The following is a 16,054-nucleotide window of genomic DNA, read 5'->3' as shown; positions in this document are numbered from 1 at the left end:
TCCTGGATGACATCTAAGCTAAATCACCTTCTGACCCATTCTTCACCCCTTGGCCGATGTGTTTCTATTCCTCCAGGAGGCTTTCTTGATCAGGCTGTAAGATGAGCCCCTGCTGGTTCTCTCATGTCAGCGGCTACCTCTCATCCTCTGGAAACATTTGCTCATCCTTTGCCCTCCTCATCTCTCGGCTCGCAGGCAGATCCCAACGTGGCTACTCCCCTAGCTGCACTGTGAGGCCATCTGGCCAGCCTGTCTCCTGCCACCAAGATTTCTCTGGCATGAATCGCCCAACTTCACTATGTCCCTGAAGCTCCAAAGGACATGTCTTGAACTTTCTACATGGTCTCACAGAAGCTGCCTTCCCTAACCTTGAGGTGAGGAGCCAGGATTCTTTACTCTCCCCCCGGGAAGAGGAGATTCACAGCACCAACTCTCCAGATCCACCCGCAGAGCCCAGCACAGCCGCTGCAAATGCCTGGTAAGTGGCAACCATCCCAGGCTTCTGATGCTGCCTCCCTGGAGCTCTGTGGCCATTGGGCCTTGACTGCCCCTGACCTGAGCAGTTCCCAGCCCTAAGTCCCAAGGGCAATCCAAAGTCCCTAAGTGACACAGTTATAGAGAGGCCAAACTGGGATTCCACGCCCAGCCAAAATTGCCTTTCTGGTCTTTGCCAGCTGTCTCCAGGAAAAAGAATCCTCCCCACCCCTACAGTATGAGGGTGGGTGGGCAAGTGAGAAGAAAGGTGTTCCGACCAGCCACAGAAACGTGGGGGATATGGCAGTGTCCCAAGCAGGCACCAAACAACCCCTACATTGGCTGCCCTGCTGGATATTTTGTCCTAAGAACTTACTCAGGGAACCCAATGAGAGAAGAGTTATGAGGCTCCTTTCTCAGCAGGACCAAAGGGGTTTCAGGAAATAGGAGATTGGAGGCATAATGAAAACAGTGCTCCAGGAAACAGAAGAGGAGGAGGCTGGGGAGAGGAAGGCAATAGATCTGGGAGGGAGGGAGGACCCAAGTCAGAGTTGCCTTGGAGAGAAACCTAAGGTCTGAGGGTCAGCCCAGAAGTCCTGGGGGAGGGATCTGGGTCCTGTTCTCAGAGTGGTCCAGGAAGAGACAGATGGTCTGGAAGGCCAGGCAGTGCCCTCGAATGTCCACACCAGCAAGCCTATCTCAGATGATTAAATGGCAGCAGATAAATTTAACTAAACGTGAGTAATGGGGGCACAAAGGGGAAGTGAAGAGAAATAGAATATTTTAGCAACATAAGGAAATGAGAAGAAAATGACTTTGCAATGAAATGTCAAACTTCTGTGCCTGGAGGAGATGTAATCTGGTCATTGCAGGCTCATGGGAGCGGGGGAGTCTGTGGTTATTTCAAGCAAATTTTAATTCACTTTAATTTAATAACATATGGCCAGATTCTTTGGGGACAGTGTCAGGAGATGGAACTGGGAGTCAGAGAGTGCCAGCCCTGTTCACTGGGGTGTTTCTTGTTTGTTGTTTTCCAGGGAGAGGCTGTGCTTATTTTATGTTCATTCACCCATCCATCCACTCATTCAGGGAGTAAATGTTAAAACCAGAGGATTAAGAAAAGAAAAGCCACAGTCTAGTCTGCCCCTGGCCCCAGGAGATCCTGGTCAGTTGGGGAGAGAGACAAGTGAACAGAAAGTTGCAACATCAGGACACATTCTGGGCCTAATATTTGGTGCCCAGTAGAAGTTTGTAGAATGAATACCTGATTAGAAGGTTGGTTCTGGAAAGGCACCAAAAAGGAGTGAATATCAAGGTGGGTCTTGAAGGATGAATAAGAGTCCTCCAGGAGGCAAGTCAAGGGCAGTCCAGGTAGAAGGGACTGCATGTGACAAGGCACAGTGATCCACATGTAGCAAAGGGGTGCTGGTTACAATAATGGGGCTGGGGGAGATTCCACAGGAAGGGGGACAGGATGAGAAGAGGAAAAGGACAAGGAAGAAACTCAGGATCCATGGACACTGATCAAGAATTGCACTCTCAGGAAGGCAGACTCTGAAGAGAAGACCTCCCAGTCTCCCTAAAGCCTACCATCCCTGAAATCTCTACTCCAGCCCAAGTGCCTATTCATCCTTGAAGCATCAACCCAGGCATTGCATTCCCCAAGAAGCTTTTCTTTCTGGCTCAGGCTGGGGTGAGTCCCCCTTCCCCATGCATGCTCCCAGCACACCCTGTGCCACCAACTTTGGCACTGCCCATCCCCACTCCCATATTGGGTTAGTTTGTATGCCTGCCCATCTCCCAACTGAGGCTGCCATGTCCAGCTCTGGTGATGCCTGTCACCACACTGGTGCCTTCCTGGGTCCTGGCCAGGCTGTCTGTCCATGAGATCCCATTCTCCAGATGGACAAAGTCCATCTAGAAAAGTGACTCTAGCTGAGGTCTGAATTAAGGGCTGCTCGCTGGGGTGGGGGTAGGGGTGGGATCTGGCCAAACGAAGAGTGTTTTAGTTCATATCACATTGGACTTTTGTGCTTTCTAGAGGGATTCTGGAGTGTACTGGGTAAGAGCCCATCTTAAGTCCCCAGGAGCCTGACTGGAAGGAGTGAGTGGTTAGGGCTATTGGGCCTGGGCATCAAAGCCAGAGAAATCTGGCCCCAAGGCAGAGAAGCTGAGTGGTTGCACAGCTGGGACGGGGAGCAGGCCGGCTGAAGGCATGGCTCAGGACAGGGCCTAGCAGTAGAGAGGCCGGTAAGAGAGCCACTTCCCTGGACAGAGCTGCCATCGGAACAATGGGCTCAAGGAAAAGAATGACACAGCTGTAGATGCCCTGGATGTCCGCTAGGGGCCAACGGAGGCTAAGCCAGCCGGCGGATTGCCATGGTAACTACAGAGCCTGCTGCTGCATTATCCCTAGATCTTGGCAGTGAGGTGTGGAGAACGCTCAAGCAGGGTGCCGCGAACGCTCGCGGGTCTATGGCCATCACCTCTGGGCAAAGGCCCAGCCAGAGGCTAAGGACCCAGCTGACTTTCACTCTCATGTTTTCTCCCCTCTGCACAGGTCACACCTTTGTCCGTTGAACCAGGGATAGCAGTTGTGGGAGAAAAAAAAATGGGGTTTTGAATCAGCCAGATCAGTTCCTTCATTTTACAGATGAAATAGAAACCCAGAGAGGGAAAGACAGTTGCTGGAGACCACACAAAAGCAGTCCTGTAAACAGAGCTGAAGAGAAAATGGAGGGGATGGGGCAGGGATAAAGGAAGAAAACGATGCAAATGACCAAAGACCAATTTGGCGATGTGTTCTATTTTTTTTTAATTACCATTTTTGAAGTTAAATCGTTTTAAACCCTAGGTTTCACCTGATGAGTTTTAAATATATACATATATTTATATGTGTGTATATATATATATGTATTATTATATATATATAATGCTACAATGTAACTTAAGAATCTCCTTCAGCTGATCACATGCATCTTTGTCTTTCGTACCATCTTCTTCCTTCTCCAATTAGTGTCTTTCCTTCTCTGGGCTTCTACTGCTTCTATAAAATGAATAAGATGCCTAACTGATCTCAAAGCCAGTTACTGTCTATAATAAAGCAAAGACTTCATTTTATTAACTCATCCCAATTAACTGGACACATCAGTGAGTAAGCACCTCTTGGGGCGAGCACTTGCTTGGCAGTCAGATGTCTCTGTAACTGGACAGCTGGAAGGCACAGCCTCAGGGCAGCCTAGCCCAGGTCCTTTGGGGGTTCATGTATCTAGTTGCAATATTGGAGGACATTAGCCGTGAACAAAAACTACCTTGATGAGAATATTTGCAAGTTAATTAACTTGCAAGTTTATTTTAAAAACTCAAAGACATTAAGAAATAGCCTCTAGACATTCATCATCAAAGCAATGATGGGGGGAAAAAACTCAAATCTAAACATAGTTAATTCAGTTAATATGATGTGAGAATAGTCTTGATTCATTTCTAATCCTTCATTCTTTCTGTGCCCTCCTTCTCTATCCTGTTCTTGACTCATTTTGTCCACATTCTGGTCTCTAGGCAAAGTTCTTTGTTTGGCTGCAAAACTACTCAGATGCCATTTGCATCTCGGAGAGCCCAGTAAGATAAATCTCCCCACACAAGCAACCACATTTCAGGGTCATTTAACATCCTGGCCTCAAGGGGCGCAGAGGTATCTGGGGAAAGCCTTCCTTGAGTGGACATTTTTCATGACTCCAATCCCATGAGTGAGCCTGGGGTCAAACAGACCAGGCCACAGGGTCAGGGCAAAGATGGGATGCTAGGCCCATCCACTGACCAATGAGGAGACTTGATAAACAAGGATGCAAGTGATTGCCCTTAGGACGGCCTGTCTGGGAGAGCCTGGTGGGTGAGTGAGAAGCCAAAGTGAGGTCTCTGGACCCCTGATCCTTGTCACCTGCAAGGACTTCATTTCCCCTGAGGTGACACCTCTTGGCTCTGAGTCACCACAGTAGGGATGAAGCAAGAATCAGTGAGTGGGTCCCTCCAGCTTGGCTCAAGGTGGCAGGAGACCACCAGGGAGGTTTTGTGAGGAAATCTGGAGCAGCTCAGAAAGCTTGGGCTGCAGGTAGTCGGTGAAATTTGTTGAACTGAAAACATTTTCTGGAGCTTGTGGAGGCTTCAAAGTTGACTTGAGGGTAGACTGGCAGGGTCAGTAGTGGTCAAGAAATTGACCGAGATCAAACCTTATCAAATGTCACCACGGGGTGTCTGTGACAAGGCCCCAGGTGCTCACAACTCACTGTGTGGGTCTAGGGGACTGAATGTCCAGTTTTTTTCTTTTCTGCCTTTCCCACACAATATATATGAGTAAAGACTTTTCATAGACTGAGCCAGTGACTAACTGGTACAGCCATACCAAAGAACAGTACTCAGCAATAGAAAGGATTCAACTATTGATACAGTGACCTAGATGGACTTCAAGGGCTTTATTCTGAGTGGGGGGAAAAAAGCCTGTCTCAAAAGGTCACGTACTGTATTATTCCATTTTGTAACATTCTAGAAATTACCAAGAATAGAAGTGGAGAACAGATCAGTGGTTGTCATGGATTAGAGACAGGTGCGAGAAAGGTCACTATGCCAGCACAGGGAGTTCTTTGTAGTAATAGTAGTTTTGTGCCTTGAATGTGGTGATGGTTATAGGACTCTATACATATGATAAATTGCCACAAATTACACACTAGGACATTCAAAAATACATGCAAAATAGGTAAAATCCAAGTAAGGTCTGTAGACTCATTAATTGTATTGTGCCAATATGAAGTTCCTGTATTTTTTTTTTAATGTTTCTACTACCAAAGTAGTCCATTTCTTTTTATTTGGGGTGGAGAGGTAATTAGGTTTATTTATTTACTTATTTAACAGAGGTACCAGGGATCGAACCCAGGACCTCATGCATGCTAAGCATGTGCTCTACTTCTGAGCTATATCTTCCCCTGCCCACAATTTCCTGGTTTTGACAATGTATTATAGTTATGTAAAATGCCACTATGGGGGAAGCTGGGTGATGGGTACATGGGACCTCTCTGTACTATTTATTGTACATTCTTGTAAGTCTATAATTAACTCAAAATAAAAATGTGAATAAAAACTGTACAAGTTGGGGAAGGGTGTAGCTCAGTGGTAGCATGTTTACTTGGCATGCATGAGGTCCTGGGCTCAAACCTCAGTACCTCCATTTAATAGATAAATAAATAAATAAACCAAATTACCCCACCCCCAAAAGTAAAAAATTTTAACACTCATTTAAAAAACTGTACTAGTGAGTGGCTTTATTCTGTTTTGAATATTTTGAGCTTGGAGGTGGTTAGCATAATGTATTATCTAGGACTCTGGATGCAAGAGTCGGAGAAGCCATTTTTTAAATTGGCATGAGACAAAAAGGAGGAAAATTATCAGTGTATGTGATCAAACTATGGGACAGCAGGGCCAGAGCTGCACACACAAGTCCAGCTAATGAGGACTCACACAGCAGCCTCCCTCTTACTTTCTCTCTCATCTCCCTTTCCTATCTCTTCGTAGAGGAGGGAGAATACCTTTCCTCAAAGAAAGGGGATGCTGTACTGAGAGATGAAGGAAGGCATGTTGGGCAGAGGGGGAAAAGTAGATGTCCATTACAACATATAAAATGGGTAAACATATGTATTAATTAATGAAAACATTGCCCCTGTATCTACTGGAAGTAAAGAAACAATTTGGTGGTACATTTTAAGGTGCCAGTGTGGTGGCCTGCATGCAAGTGTTGGTCACCTGGTGGGTCTCAGTGCCAGTGGGTGGGTGGTCCACAGAGGGGCATGAGAGCCCTGGGGAAAAACGGTGCTGAGCCCACAAGGTCAGAGGCATGCCAGAAGGGCCCACGGGAGGGTCCTTGGGGATCACCAGGGACTCAACTTTAACATGTGAGGATACATGCACAGGGGTCAAGAGCATGCCTGAGACAGAGGCCACTTGAATCCAGGATATGACATGTGGTAGCTGAATGACCTTGGCAAGTTTCTCTGAACCTTGTTTCCTTACATGTAAAATTGGGATGAGAGTACCTACTTCATAGGTTGTTAAATTCAGTTGATATAGTGTATGTAAAGCCTGGTCTTGGCAAGTAGAAACCGCCAAATGATCTTTTTGCGGATGGCTTTACAGCAGTAGAGGGTCGCAGTGGCAGCAGGTGGCGCTCGAGCCCAGCTCTCTGCCCGCGACGCCCTGCAGCTCCAAACTGAAGCAGGTGCTTATTTGAAGAAGGGGACCCGGGCGCTAAGAAGGGCTTCCCCAGGTTCGACTCGAAGCTCGGCCAAAGATCTCTGACTGGAGGGCTGAAGGCACGCAGACCCCACGCAGTGTCCCTGTCTTGTCCTCCTGGCCCGAGTGTGCACGGAAGACAGGGGACCCGAGTTCCCTGTTGTTCTAGGAATCGCTAGTTTTCTGACTTAGTGTCGGATTTGGGCAAGCTACTTTCGCCGGGACCCATCTCCTCTCAAGAGTTTTCATGGAAGCTAGAAGGTAAACCACTTTAATGAACGTTTTACAGTGACTGGAACTTGGATATTCGTGTGTTATGGGAGAGGCCTCAGCGGGAAACCTGTACCCACGGCGGGCCGAGTGAGGAAGTGAAGGTCAAATATGCGTGGCTATTAAAGATAGAGCAGGTGACATAGAAAGCATTTCTCCTTTGCCCTGGCTGGGACAAGGTCCCGCTGAGTCCCGCATCATAAGCTCCCCAAACCAGGTCGCGGGGTGTGAAGAGGTTTGGGGACACCACCTGGGGCACCTGCAGGCCTCTGCTGATGTCCCTGGCCTGGTCCGCGCGCCCAGAACCTCGAATGGACATGCGAGGCGGTCTTTTCAGCGGCAGAACTGCGAGTCAAGAGCAGAGACTGAGGTAGTTGTCAAGGAGACAGGATGGCGCGAAGAAGAATGCAGCTCTTGATTGGCTGGGAGGCTTGTTGACGCCCCGTGGCGCCGCGGTGAACCCGAAGGTGTGAACCCGCCTTCAGGAAACTGGCCGCTCGGCTGTCTGCGCTTGGCGGCCAGTCTACAACCGCCCCTTGCCCTTCAGCAGCAGAGCCAGGCCAGGTAGCATTTCCACTGCGAGGTGTCCCGACCCTCCTGTCCAGAGCGCGGATCTCAATGGGAAGGAAGGGGACCGGACCTAGGACACGGGGGCGGCCGTCCAGAGGCGCGCGAGGCTGCTTTTGGACTTCCCGCGGACCATCTCCCCATTCCTTGGCGGGCTCGACCTCCTCCCCAGGGCTCAGAGCCCGGTAGGGCCTCCGAGGCGGCCTTCAGCGGACAGGCAGCAGGTACACTGCCTACTTCTGGTGGACCCAGGCCTTGGGTGCACGGCTTTGAGGGAAGGGGTTAGGGGTAGTTCTGGTTCAGGGCGGCATTTCGGTACTGTGAAGAGGAGCCAGTGATTCCTCCCGAGTGCATCCGTCTGTGAATCCGTCTATGCAGAAATTCAAGTCAATCACCAGAGCTGTGTGAATCGAGGGGCTTCGCCCTCCAAAATCTCCAGTTGTTTCTCTCTCCAGGTTTTACAAATAATCCTTGAAATAGATAATTGAAAAAATTTAAATCTTCGGTTAAAAAAATAAACGTCTCTTGGCAGCATTTTGCTGTTATTGTACTGCTCTTGAGTACGGAAGGCTTGTGCACACTTAGGTCTGGTCTAACTCGGGTCTCCCTCCTGTCTCTCCAGGTCCCTTCTGAGCCCTGGACCTTGTGATGAGTGACATCTCTATACACACCTCATTCTTTCAAAGGTAATCTGTCTTTTCTCTCACTACTTTTAAGGTCTTTGGTGTTTTTTGGTTTCACTATGATGTGTCTCAGTGTAAATCAAAAAAAAATTTTCTGGCTTGGGATGTCGGTATTCCAGAATCTGTAAGTTTGTATCTTTCCTCAGTTCTGAAAATTCTCAGCTGTTATCTTTTCATATATTACCTCAGTCCCCTTCTTTTCTTCTTCTGGAACCCAGTTAGATATATTATAGTTCTGTGCTTTTTTTTCATCTTTTCCATCTCTTTGTCCTTTTGTAGATACTTTCCTGAGGTCCATCTTCTGTTCACTTTTCATTGGTTTTCTCTCTAGCTATGCCTAATCTGTTAAGTCTTGTGTATGAAGTTCTAAATTTTGCCTACTATAGTTTTTCATTTACAAAAATTCTATTTGGTTCTTACTCAGTTCTGTTTCATACTTTAAAAATCTTGATCTCTACTCACATACTAAACTGCTGCTTGAGTTTATTAAAATAATTTTTTGAAACATATTGGAAATGTTATTGTAAAGTCTGTGTTTGAGAATCCTATATGAAGTTGTTATAAATCTGATTATGCAATTTTCCCCTACTGTCTATCATTCATGGTTTCTTGTTTTCTATATGTGTTTTGTGATTCAAGGCTGTGAGCTCATATTTCTTAGGATCAAATTTGGGGAAGCCTGGGCTAAAGGTTGTCTCCTCCAGGCAGAATTTGTGTTTGCTTCTGCCAGATGCCTGGAAGTACCATTAACCTGGGACCAATATAAACTAAATTCTAAGCCTGCATTTTTTCAGAGCACCTAGGGACTGTGAATTTAGGTTGCAAATCCACACAGGGACCAGTTTGTGGTTCTCAGGGGAGATGTTTTCCACCTTTTCCGCTCATTACCAAGGTTTGAAACAGGCAATTTACCCTGCAGCTTCCACCAGAAGGGTGTTCACTCTTGGAGTCCCAATGTGTATTTCTGTGTGTGTGTGTGTGTGTGTGTGTGTGTGTGTGTGTGTGTGTGTGTGTGTGTCCATGTCCTATTTGATACCCTGCTTTGGATGGGACTGGAGTTTCATCACCTGCCCCTGTGCTCACAGGACCATGAAAAACAACTAGCTTTCAGTGTCCTGCCTACCACTCTATGTTATCAATTTTGCTTTATTTTTAGCCTCTGTGTATTCCTTACCAATTTTCTAACTCACCAATGCGTTTTAAAAGATTTTTAAAAAATATTTCATCCAGCACAAGGTTATTTAGCCACACTGGCAGAAATGGAAGTGCATTTGTGAGTTCTTTAGAGGAAACCCACGAATGCCTGACTTGGGAGATCTGGCTCCAAGGCACCCTCCTCCAACCTCCGCAGCTTCTCAAATCCAGTTAATTCCACAGCCTTTTAGTGTTGTGAGCTGCACCCACCCCCGCTGGGGGCTGAAGCCCAATTGTTTTCCACTGCATCCACTTACCGCAAACAATGAAAATTCAGGCTACTCTCCTTACACTCAGCCTGTTCTCTAATTCCCCTTTCCCATGTTTGGCAAGGGGCAGAGGAGTTGGGGTAGTTTAGAGCCCCTCCCCTTCTTCTGGGTGGTCTCCATGTCTGAGTGCTTTTCTTTTTCACATTCATCTTGGAGTGAGGGTAGAACCTCACATTCCCCACTAGGTGGAGGGCTTGCCATTCTGAAGAATTCTTCCTTTTTTCCCATCCTAGTCTCCTTATATAGCCTGGAAAAGAAGGATAGCATTCACGCAGTGGTTAATAGAAGCAGGGCAACTTCAGCACCTGGTCCCCCTTTGTAAGACCTGAGGGTGTCTAGCTCCAAAAGTTTTGTCTTTTTTTAAAAAATTCCAGTTTTACTGAGAAATAATTGAAATACAGCCCTGTATAAGGTGTAAGCATAATAATTTCACTTACATACACCATGAAATGATTATCACAATAAATTTAGTGAACATCCATCATCTCATACAGATAGAAAATGAAATAGAAAAAAAAATTTTTTTTGTGTGATGAGGACTCAGAATTTACCCTCTTAACAACTTTCATATATAACATACAGCAGGGTTAATTATACGTATCATGTTGTACATTACATCCCTAGTACTTATAACTGGAAGTTTATACCTTTTCACTACACCCAGTTTCCTCTCCCCTCACCCCCGCCTCTGGTAACCACAAATCTGGTATCTTTTTCCGTAAGTTTGTATGTTTGTTTATTTGCTTTTGAAGTATAATTGACCTACAACACTATGTTTGTTTCCATTACACAACATAGTGATTTTTTGTATACATTTCAAATGGTCACCATGATAGGTCTAGTTACAATACATCACCACAAAGATCTTACTTTGTTATTGACTATATTCCTCACACTGTACATTTTATACCCATGAAATTTATTTTGCAACTGGAAGTTTGTACCTCTTAATCTTCCTCACCTATTTCTCCCTGTTGCACCCTCCACTCCACCTGCCCTATCTTCTGGTAACCACTTGTTTGCTCTCTGTATCTATAACTCTGTTTCTGTTTCATTATGTTTGTTCATTTGTTTTGCTTTTCAGATTCTACATATAAGTGAAATCATACAGTATTTGTCTTTCTCTGACTTATTTCACTTAGCATAATACCCTCTAGACCCACCCATGTTGTTGAAAATGCTAAGATTTCATTCTTTTTATGGCTGAGTAATATTCCATTGTGTATATATACCACATATTCTTTATTTATTCATCTATTGATGGGCACTTCAGTAGCTTCCATATCTTGGCTATTGTAAATAATGCTGCAATGACCATAGGGGTACATGTATCTTTTCCAATTAGTATTTTGTTTTCTTTGGATAAATACCCAGGAGTGGAACTGCTGGCTTATGGCAGTTCTATTTTTAATTTTTTGAAGAATCTCCATACTGTTTCCCATGCTGCACCAATTTACATTCCCACCAACAGTGCAAGAGGGTTCCCTTTTCTCCACATCCTCACCAGCACTTGTTATTTGTTGTCTTTATAATAGCCATTCTGACAGATGTGAGGTGGTATCTCACTGCGGCTTTGATTTGCATTTTCCTGATGTCTTGTGATGTTGAGCATCTTTTCATGTGTCTGTTGGCCATCTGTATGTCCTTGGAAAAATGTCAGTTCAGATCCTTTACCCATTTTTTAATTGGGCTGTCTACTTTTTTGATGTGGAGTTGTATAAGTTCTTTGTATATTTTGGATATCAACCCCTTACCAGAAATATCATTTACAAATATCTTTTCCCATTCAGTATGTAGTCTTTTCATTTTATTGATAGTTCCTTCATTGAGCAAAAGGTTTTTAGTTTGATGTAGTGCCATTTGTTTATTTTTGCTTTTGTTTCCCTTCCCTGGGGAGACATATCCAAAAAAAAAAAAAATTACTAAGACTGATGTCAAAGAAAGTACTGCCTATGTTTTCTTCTAGAAGTCTTATGGTTTCAGGTTTTCATTTAAGTCTTTAATCCATTTTGAATTTATTTTTATGCATGGTGTGAGAGTATCCAGTTTGATTCTCTTGTGTGGAGCTGTCCAGTATTCCCAACAGTATTTATTGAAGAGGCTGCCTTTTCCCCATTTTATATTCTTGTCTCCTTTTTCATTGATTAATTGCTCATATGAATGTAAGTTCATTTCTGGGCTGTCTCTTCTGTTCTATTGATGTATGTGTCTGTCTTTGTGCCAGTAACATACTATTTTGATGACTATGGCTTGAAATCAGAGAGTGTGAACCTCCAGCTTTGTTCTTTCTCAAGGCTGTTTTAGCTCTTGTGGGTCTTTGGCGTCTCCATACAAATTCTAGAATTATTTTTCCTAGTTCTGTGAAAAAATGCCACTTTATCTCTCTTTGAATGCAGAAGAATTTAATCTCAGCTGAGTCCCGGTTACCAGTTCTAGGCCAACAGGAAAAGTTTCTCTTATCCCCTCATAGTAGTAAATGACTCAGAATTGCTGCTTCTAATCCAATGGCTCCCATCACACTTAAAGTAGAATCCACACTGCTTATCACAGTCTCCAAAACTTTGCTCCATCAAACCCCAGGCTACTTATCCTACCTCTACACCACTCACTCTCCCATCCTTCACTCTGCTACAGCTACATTAGGCATCAGTTTCTAAAACACATCAAGTTTGTTTCCTCTTTGGGGCTTTGGCACCCTCAGTTCCTTCAGCCTAGAATTCTTTTCTTCCTCATGTTCCTGCAGTTTCCTCCTTAAGTCTCAGTCTACTGTCCCTTCCTCAGAGAGGCCTCCTTATACCACTCGTTCATATTTCAGAATTATGTTTTCTGCTTGTTCCGGAGCCTTATATTCATGTGGCAGTGGTGGAAAGCATTGTTTTTTAATGTCCATCCTCTCGATAAAGCATGTAACAAAAGAAATACTTACTTGCAATAATTTTGTACCATGTGACTATGTGATACTCCAAAGTTGAGAAATCAAGTCTAAGTTGAGGAAAATTTTAAACTGATTATTTGTGATATAGAAAACATAACTATATAAATCTAATCCTTTGTGTTGAAATTTTCCATCATTTACTTCCCAAGCACAAATTCCTTAGCAATCGGATACCAAGTAATAAAGTAACATGGTAATGGCAGTTAGTTTGCTTTTGAATACTGTTCAGGGAGCCATGGATTTATCTGAAGATGTTTTTTCTTTCTGTAGTATCAACTATTTCATAAAGTATCTTAGTACTTAGATACAAGTAGGGTACAAGTATCACTTACCAAACCTTCGGTAGTGACCCACGGGTGAAGACGGCATAGAAAAGGCAAGGTTGCCCCACTCCCTTCACTGCCTTATTCCTATAGCTAAAGTCAGTACTTGAAATCATCTTATTGATGGGTTTACGTTTTTTATTGTCGGCCTCGGGCACAGGAGTGCACACTTGCTCCCAGAAAGCAGGATCTTTCCAGCCCTGTCTACCGCTGTATCCCGCCCCTAGCAACACGCCCCTGGCACAGAGAAGGCGCTCAGTGACTATTACGGGAATAAGCAGACGAAGGCGTACTCAAGCCCCACTCTCCGACTAGTTCGGCCCTGACAGCAGTCCTCACCAGGGTGCCTCGGAAAGCGCTGCGTCCTCCCCGGCCACCACGGTGGGACCCACGCGCGGGGGCGTCTGGGAAGTGTAGTCCCGCGCCCGCCGCGGCCCCACGGTTGCGGGAGCAAGGCTCCGCGTGCGCAGGCGCACTTCCGGCTCTGCCCCGCCGCTGCGGCCATTGTCCGGCCCCAGCGCGGCTAAGGCCGCTTTGGGCCGCCCTTCGTACTTCAGAGTTGGAGAGGACTGAGCCCACAGCCGGGGCGGGAGGAGCCGGCCCTAGCCCAGGGTGGGCCTGACGTCGCGAAATCCTGAGCCCCCAGGGGGCGGTGATTCCGAGTGCGCGGGTCGAGGCGGCACCTCCCACGGTTTTGGCGTGTGTGTGCGCGGGGCCGCGCCCACCATCCTGCGGGCGGGACTGGGCGTGGCCGGAGGAGGGTGTCCCGGAGGCCGCGAGCCTTTAATTTCGGGGAGGCAGGTCCAGGCGGGGCCCGCGCACCTCCCCACCTCTCTCTGCCGGAGAAGAGGCAGAGGGGCGGAGGCGGGCCCGGCTTGGCGCGGCGGGGTGGGGTCGGCTGTTCCTGCCGGGTGAGTGGTCCTCTTCTCTCTCCCCAGACCCTGTCTGGGAGCCGGGCTGGTGACGCAGGAATGGCCCCAAGGCCTCCGACGACCAGGCCCCAGGTAAGCAGCCCGTCCCTACCCCGGGGTATATTTAGAGCAGTCATTGTTCTCTGCTTGAGCGACTCCTTTTCCTGGCTCGGTTGCCCCCTCGGAGCCTCCTAACCGTGAGGAAACCCAAGGTGTCCGGAGCAACGAGGAGCAGGCTTCCCCAGGCAGGGGAGTGGAGGGTTGGGGGGCTGCACTGTGGGGAGGAGGGGACGAGGGCAGTGTGGTCTTGTGGGAGGAGTTAAGAGTGGATGCGTTGCGAAGTGTCAGTGTTGAGAATCCTGAGTGCCAGGCCAATTCCTTGAACTCTGTCAGTAAGGAACTTAGAGGGTAGGGTGACAGGACACAAAACTGTAGAGGAGAAAGTGACTGTCGGTGAATGAAGGAGAGAGGGGGCCATGGAGAGACCTTAAGGGGTCTGACCAAAGAAGCCTTGTCCGGATTTGCCTAGAAAGAGGCTGGAGGTTGGCTTTTCCTGGGCGAGGAGGGAAGAAAAAAACAAACAAACAAGGGAGGACTTGTCCTGTAGCTTTTCATGTCCTTTTCTGCTTTAACAAAGGAATTATTCCTTTAACAAAGAAATAATAGTGCACATCCCCAGACGGCCAGCCTTCGACTTAATATGAAGCTTATTTATTCTTGTGAGTTAGGAGGCATTTTCTAGAAGCATCACAACTCTGAGGTTACCCATTGATTTACAGAGGCTATCAGTGAAAATATAACAAGGTCCAAATGGTATTTTAATCCACACTCTCTTTACAATTAAGGAAAAAAAACCATAGATTCTAGTTTCTGGGTGTGAGACAGTCAGGATCAGTACAGATAAAAATACCAGTGTTCTTTAAAAGCAGTTTACAGTAAATTAAACAGTATATATAATGCCTTTATATTTTTTACTTCTTGTTTCCTCATGCAGGTGATGATCCTTTCCACAGGTGGGGTAGGGTTGCCTTTTTGATGGTGACAGTGGATTTGTGTTCTGGGCAGTGAATTTTAGGGACCTCTTTAAACTTCACTTTAAAAGCTGTTTCCTGAGTACTCTGGTTCAGTTATATTCTCGTGGAATGGCCTGACAGACCACTTCGGTTACCAACTCAGGCTGCGGATGTTGACTGGGAACGGAGGACAGAACAGAACAGTAGCCCTAAAAATAGGGCTTTTTAGGCAGAAATTTCCCTTCGTCACTGGTTCACTTTCTTTGAGCATGGCCCTGAGAGGAATGCAGAAGATGAGTAGTTGAGTCATGTGGCTGCTTATCTGGGAAGTTAATTTAATGAGGGAAGATAGCCTCAAGCAGAAGTATAGCACAGGAAAGGTGTCGAGTGTCCCCACAGAGATCAGGAGGCTGCTGTGAGTACAGAAGGGAAGGGAAACTCTGCTGGTGGGAAGGTCAGTGGAGGTATTGCCTTTGCATAGGAGCAGAGTCTCAACAGGTGAAAATGAAGGGGATGGGAATAGAGCCTACTGACTGTGAGTCGGGGGGGTTGGGAGGCAAGAAGATGAGGGGCCTGTACGTGAAACCACTGTCCTGTGTGACAGTGGGTGTGGGCTTTAGGCAGTGGGTAGTGTATTTCAGCAGATAGTCATTGAACCCCTCTGATGTGTTAAGACACTTTTCTAGGTGGTTGGGATACATAAGTGAACAAAATTTGTAATGGTTTCTCCTTTCATGGAGCTTGCATCCTACAAGGAGACAGAAAAATTCAGTAGGTAAGGAAATTGTATGATATTGTAGAAGACAACAGTACCTCAAAAAAGATAAAAAGGTAGAGAAAGGCAAAAGAGATTGAGTAGGGAAGTGTAGGGGCTTGTGGTAGGCGTGCAGTTTAAATTGGGTGGTCAGAATAAGCCTTTTTGTTATTGAGATTGTGCCATCTGAGCGGACTTCAAAGAGATTCTAGGAGTTAACACTGCACAGGTCCAGAGGGGAGTCCTCTGGATAGAGGGGACAGCAGGATGTGTGTCTGGTGTGTTCAGGGAGCTGCAAGAAGGCTAATATAGGGTGAGCCAGTGTTTTTGAGCAGAGAACTTTACAACTGTTTGGTTTTAAAGATTGCTATGAATGATGTTGTAC

General features: G+C 46.2%; 1 protein-coding gene across 8 annotated transcripts in view; it reads left to right on the top strand.

Annotated features, from left to right (window-relative positions):
• The first annotated feature begins 300 nt into the window (after positions 1-300).
• The window catches only part of ZFP90 (ZFP90 zinc finger protein), a 36,856-nt gene continuing 21,102 nt past the window's right edge, over positions 301-16,054 (top strand). For 4 of the 8 annotated variants that reach the window (XR_004138887.2, XM_064489030.1, XM_031458200.2 and 1 more), the window contains exons 1-2: positions 13,460-13,603; positions 13,930-13,995. Coding sequence is in view for 7 of the 8 variants with exons in the window: in XM_064489030.1 (XP_064345100.1) it covers positions 13,963-13,995 (33 nt within the window). In the remaining variant the exon portion in view is untranslated. The other 4 variants (XM_064489027.1, XM_031458199.2, XM_031458197.2 and 1 more) reach the window with 4 other exon arrangements.

This window comes from Camelus dromedarius, chromosome 9 (assembly GCF_036321535.1).
Source record: "Camelus dromedarius isolate mCamDro1 chromosome 9, mCamDro1.pat, whole genome shotgun sequence".
In the NCBI taxonomy this organism is placed as follows: domain Eukaryota; kingdom Metazoa; phylum Chordata; class Mammalia; order Artiodactyla; family Camelidae; genus Camelus; species Camelus dromedarius.
Note: the sequence above shows the minus strand (reverse complement) of the source record. Positions and strands in the feature narration are given on the sequence as shown.